The 5,732-nt window shown below is 37.6% G+C and overlaps 2 protein-coding genes across 2 annotated transcripts; both read right to left on the bottom strand.

Moving 5' to 3' along the window:
- Positions 1-1,328: 1,328 nt before the first annotated feature.
- LOC110914478 lies at positions 1,329-2,165 on the bottom strand. Its single transcript, XM_022159265.1, has one exon. It carries the CDS (start codon positions 2,163-2,165, stop codon positions 1,329-1,331), a length of 837 nt encoding a protein of 278 aa, XP_022014957.1.
- A 12-nt stretch (positions 2,166-2,177) lies between these two features.
- On the bottom strand, positions 2,178-5,154 carry LOC110914479. The gene is made up of 5 exons (XM_022159266.1): positions 4,837-5,154; positions 4,609-4,756; positions 4,289-4,416; positions 3,695-4,238; positions 2,178-3,409 (listed from the first exon to the last, which is right to left on the bottom strand). The coding sequence occupies exons 1-5, from the start codon at positions 5,152-5,154 to the stop codon at positions 2,178-2,180; spliced, it is 2,370 nt and encodes a 789-aa protein (XP_022014958.1).
- Positions 5,155-5,732: the final 578 nt, after the last annotated feature.

Raw genomic sequence — 5,732 nt, 5'->3', positions numbered from 1 at the left:
ATATATATATATCCTACTAATAATGATAAATTTAATATATGATGTTGTACGAATTTCCTGAAATCCCTGGGATCAAGCAAATTCGTCACAACTACACAGTCTTTTTCTCTGAAACACCGTACAAATCCCTGTTTCTCCCCGAAACATATTTACTCACAAAAACCGTTTCTCCCCTAAATATATATATATATTCACCAAAACCGTTTCTCCCCGAAACATATATATTTAACAAATCCAAATATTTTCAATGAAAGTATACATTTTACATATCAAAAGGTATGTTTTATTCAAAAACATTATTAAACCCTTTTTAGGCGTGTTTTTCTCCAAAAATATATACAAAACAGTAAAAAGAGAGGGTTTAGTGACACTCACCTTTGGGTGCGTATTTTAAATAGCGCAATCACACAAATTGATTTTTACACATCCTCTTATACGCAGGAACGATTTATCAATCAATATATCACAAAATTCCTAAGTTTTTCCGTATCTTAGAATTTCACATAACTTTGAGATTTTTCTCAAAAAGCTATCATTTTAGATTATGTTGGCACGTTAATATATATGAGTTCATATATATATATATATATATATATATATATATATATATATATATATATATATTAGTCACGTACCCGCGCGATGCGGCGGGAGTGGCAATTTACAATAGTATAATTGTTTACCGTTAGTTTATCCGTCATCTCGTGATATATTGTATAGTACTTAAGTTAGTTTTCTTATTCGTGATATGATGACACTGGTTTTTCTGTTAGTTTATTGATTCTTTGTTGATCTTCTACAAGAAGAGTACAAAACAAGGAAGTAGATATAATTAAAAACAAGAAGAGTTCAAAACAGTCAAGTAGCTGGACAAACCAATAAAAACAAAATGTGGGGAGTCTCTTGTATCTCTTCCTGTTTTACCAATACATCCGTTCGCTTATGACTTTCTTGTATCTTCTCCTCTACTGTACCAGATTTCGACACATAAAAAAAATGTTAGACGCTTACAGGTGATTTAAAATAGTAATTAAAAGGTAATTTCTGGAAGCAAATAAGGCACAAAATCTACTAACTTACCTTCTTTTTGATACGGATGCGATTAATTAATCACGCAACACTTCCTGGTAGACAACATTTGATGTGTAAACTCCGCGTTGTTTGAATTCTTTGGCGAGATGTACCAACACCTTCGTACTTTGTCTTGAAATCCCTCTTGATAACGCGACATAAAGTTGTCCATGTGAAAATACAGAATCCGGTAGATAAATACCAACGTTCGGAATTGTTTGACCTTGAGCTTTATTAATCGTCATGGAAAAGCTAAGTCAAATTGGAAATTGTTTTCTTTTCAGCTTGAATAGGAACATGTCATCTTCAGAAAGGGTTAGAGGTATTCTTGGCAAAAAAACTCTTTTTCCGGCATGTTGACCGACTGCAATTTCCGCATCAATAACATTTCGCATGAAACCCTTACATATCAACCGCGTGCCATTACACAAGCCATGTGATGGATCGATATTACGTAACAATATTATTGGGCATCCAATTTTTAAACGAAGCTTATGAGGCGCCAAACCACTAACATTTAGCGAGTTTAAGAACTCGACCGGATAGAAGTTACGCTGATCGTCTTCAGCTTCATCAAAACTGTAATAAACTTTTTCCTCCCCTTGAAAAATTTCAATCATTTGATTATTAATCTCGTCAACACTCTCATTTTTAGTGGACAATATTGCTCTAGAGATTATATAATCTGAAGAATATACATTATCTTCAATTGATGGAAAGATGGCATGAATCAATTCTTTTATAGCGTTTTCTCTGTTGTTGCACTGAATTGTCATGTCATCGGGTATGCGAATATAGTGTCCTTCGATTGGTTCTTCAGTTCCATCGCCGACTCTTAAAAGAAATTTAGAAAACCACGGATCTTTCAGCACTCTCATATTTATGGTCAACCGCATCTTCTTAGTCAAAGACCAAAGAGGTGACACTCGTACGCTGGAGTCTACAATCTGTGCTCGAGTGCCACGTTTAATAACCGGCAACACCTGTCTGAAGTCACCTCCCATAACCATTATCTTCCCACCAAATGGGAGACTAACACCTATAATGTCTTGGAATGTACGAACGACTGCCTCTATCGCCTGTCGTTTAGCCATCGACGCTTCATCCTATATGATTATTTTGGCAGACCGAATCAGTTTAGCGGCCCCACTCTGTTTTTTGATATTGCACATTGAATTATTTTCAAGATTAAGAGGAATCTTGAATCTTGAGTGAGCCGTTCTACCTCCTTGCATATTATTAGCCGCTGCACCTGATGAAGCTGTTGCGAGAGCAATAAGACCACGTGACCAAATTTCAGTAAGCAAGGCAATGTACAAAAATGTTTTTCCAGTTCCACCTTGGCCATCAATAAAGAATACGCCTGGAAGATCATTATCAACATGCATCATGATCTCATCAAACACGTTTTTCTGGTCCGGATTAAGTGAATCTTTGGCACTCAAGTGTTCAGGTTCCAAAACAATCCCATACTCTTCTTGTAACTCATGATAACCTGCATCTTGTAAGTTAACATCGTCTGTTATCTTAGGAAGGTCGAATTCATTGATATTTTTACCCATGGATTGTAGCAAGACACTAATTTCAGTAAGAACCATATTTTGAACTCGTTCTATACTTTGACAGTGTAACCGATGATCTTCAGACAGTGATTCAAACTGGTCATTCCATAACTTTCGAATATCTCCAGGTTGGAAAAAAATCATTATGGTCGCAAATAACCTTCGAAGAGCATTAGGAAACTGAAACGTAGAGGCTTCTTCGAGACATTGTGATAGATATTCATCGTCTTCTATTAAGCCTAACTCAAGAGCTGCTTTTCGAAATGTCTCACACCGTTGACCATTAACTGTGCATAGATGTTCAAAAGAAGTAGGCCCTCTGACATTTGACAAAAGTAGGCGTAAGTAGTACCTTTCTCCTTCGGCTGGATTAGCGGAAACGATACGACCTCTTTGGTTTTTACGGCCACGAGGATTCCAACGGCGTTTGCTTCCATTCCACGTAAAGTGTTTTGGAAAATCTTTATACAAATATACCCTTGTTGTTTCATCGATTCTATTTCTCTCAAAAAATGCTGTTAGCATGGTTCTCTTATCCCTTTCCCTATCAACAATATTAGACATTAAGTCATCATCCCTAAATCTAACCATCTGATTATTTGGGAGATGAAGTTGTAAGGCTAAAACAGAAGGAGATATTTGAGAAAGAGAGAAGGAAAAAATGCGCCACATAGCCTCTGGGGGCGATATGTAGCGTGCATCTTGAAAGCTCTTTATCTCATTAACAACAACCCCTGGCTCACTTTGATCAACTTGAATAACATGTTTGTCATGTCCTTTATAAACATATTTAAAAAGATATTTCACAGATTTTATACTTGAGCAAACTTCAACATTGATGTGGCAGTTAAACATCATCAAAAGCCTTGGGTTATATGGGACCACCCATCTATTATCAAGTGTTTTTCCTCGTACATCCACTTCTATCCCGGTGTCTCTCCTTCGATACAACGGATACTAATCTTCTCCTTGTGTTATCTGTTCATTAAATTGTCTAGGATAGTGAAAACGACAAATTTTAGGATCACCCTGCATACAAGTATTGCTTAATCGTAAATTGCCGCAAGGACCGTGAATCATGTGTTTGACAACCATCTCATGCAATTTGGGATGTCTTTGTTTGTTAGGAATTTCAGCACACACAACCTTATCATAATGGTCCGCGTTATTGATCTTGTGTTGCGGGTACATGATAAGGAGAAAATGTGCGTGCGGCAAACCACGCTTTTGAAATTCGATGACATAAACGTATGACTTAACTTCCCTAAGGATATGTTTCTTAAAGAGTTGTTCCTTAAGATCTTCTAATTTACCCCGGAACACTCTTGAAACAAGGTCTGGACGATCTTGTGCAGTTTGACCAACATGTAAATTATCACATATCTCAGGCCACTTAGGATTACACGTCATTGTAAGGAATATATCAGGCTTGCCGTCGTCGTCTTGAACTAAAGTCATCGCATCTAGAAACCGACGTCGCATGTCGCGAGGCCCTCCGATGAAAGATGCAGGCAACACAATTCTTTTCCCGACTCTGTTTGCATGAACCTCACCAGCATTGACGCAATCCACAAGACCTTGGTACAAATCGGCCCGTATCTTAGCCTGGTTCTCTCACAAAATTCTAAGCGTGACGTCTCAATTTTTATGTAAACATCTATCGCAAACTGTTGTAGCAGTCTACCACCGAACAGAAGCACGTTTTCGGTAGATCGAATCTGGAACTTGTAACTGTAGTACTCTCGCATAGCCACGGTTGGTCTACCACTTCGTGTGTTAGCCTCTGAACGATGAAGATGTTTTAAAAACAAACAGTTAATAAAAACAAGACGCATTACGGTATTTTTATGATCTTCACTTAAAAAGGATAATAAATTGTTGGTGCCTTCCATTTCTCCTTCGATGTTGTCATTGTTGCGAACCTCATTTATTGATACTCCGTGACGTGGTATGTTTGCATGCCAACCCGACTCACCATTAGGAAAAAATAGAGGATACGACAATGGATCGTAACAACTGAAGTACGGCTGAATAGTTTGGCTATATTCAGACCTACCATACACAACAATACTCCGTTTATACGAAGTGATATTGTCATTACCTTCTACCCAAATACCAGCAACCTATATAATCGTGAACTATAAGTAAGTAAAATAAGCAATACTATTAAATAATTTTAACTAATATAATATATTTTATATACCTCCGATGTCGTTGGTCGGTTGTACACCCTTTGGTCAAGTTCAACCGAAGCATTCAAAGTGACACTATAGTTGTCCAGAGGTCCTAGTTCTGCAAGTCTTCTAAATGTATCGACATGTGGGTTTGTAGAAAGAACGCGTGTCAAAATCTGAGTAATACGACGATCAAGATTTGGCCATTGGAGTCTGAGATCTAACTCGGCATCAGGATCATAAAAATACAACTGCAGGTACCTAGGGGTTCCATCCCTCGGAACTAATTGGTCGATTTTGTGATATATTCCTCTATGTGCACGAAAAGTATATACACCGTCTCTCATATTGGGGGGATCGGAGGACACGATAAGACCTTAATCCAGTAATCCTCTTTTAACGTCCACAGGTCAATTGTTATCTCAAACCAGCCAGTCGTGGCAAACATGTGAAGCTCATTTTTTACATTCACTAAAACACCTTGAACAAATCCCGTAGATGGAACAGGTGGAAAGCTTATCTCCTTGAACTGCTCTGAATTAATATCAAAACAAATCACCACATTTGTACCTCCAACCCAACATTCACAAAGAGGTGAAATACAGAGTACCACCACAAAATGTGCCTGGTGACCAATAGAAATTGGGGCTAAGGTACTCTTGTCTTGTTAAGAAAGGAATATTTCTCCAAAAGTTTAATTCCCTAGAATAAACATAGCTTTCATATACACCCCACTTACGCTTGATATGCAAGACCTTGTAATCATCGGCATCATCAGCATACAAACCAACGGCATCAAGATTATTTATATAGATTCCAAGAGAATCAGGTGTTGACAAACGCTTGAAAGCAGTAGTTGTTGGATTCCAAAGAAGCAACTCGTTTGTATGATTCAAGCAAACACACAACAATCCATTCAAATGTG

Source organism: Helianthus annuus, chromosome 15, assembly GCF_002127325.2.
Source record: "Helianthus annuus cultivar XRQ/B chromosome 15, HanXRQr2.0-SUNRISE, whole genome shotgun sequence".
NCBI lineage: Eukaryota > Viridiplantae > Streptophyta > Magnoliopsida > Asterales > Asteraceae > Helianthus > Helianthus annuus.
The sequence above is the reverse complement of the archived record's forward strand: the minus strand, read 5'-3'. Positions and strand labels throughout refer to the sequence as shown.

Coding starts and splice junctions, on each gene's coding strand:
- LOC110914478 (XM_022159265.1), bottom strand. CDS start 2,165: ATGGCTAAACGACAGGCGATAGAGGCAGTCGTTCGTACATTCCAAGAC.
- LOC110914479 (XM_022159266.1), bottom strand. CDS start 5,154: ATGAGAGACGGTGTATATACTTTTCGTGCACATAGAGGAATATATCAC. Junction 4,757..4,836: donor ACCGACCAACGACATCGGAG/GTATATAAAATA, acceptor ACGATTATATAG/GTTGCTGGTATTTGGGTAGA. Junction 4,417..4,608: donor TCCTCTATTTTTTCCTAATG/GTGAGTCGGGTT, acceptor TTCATCGTTCAG/AGGCTAACACACGAAGTGGT.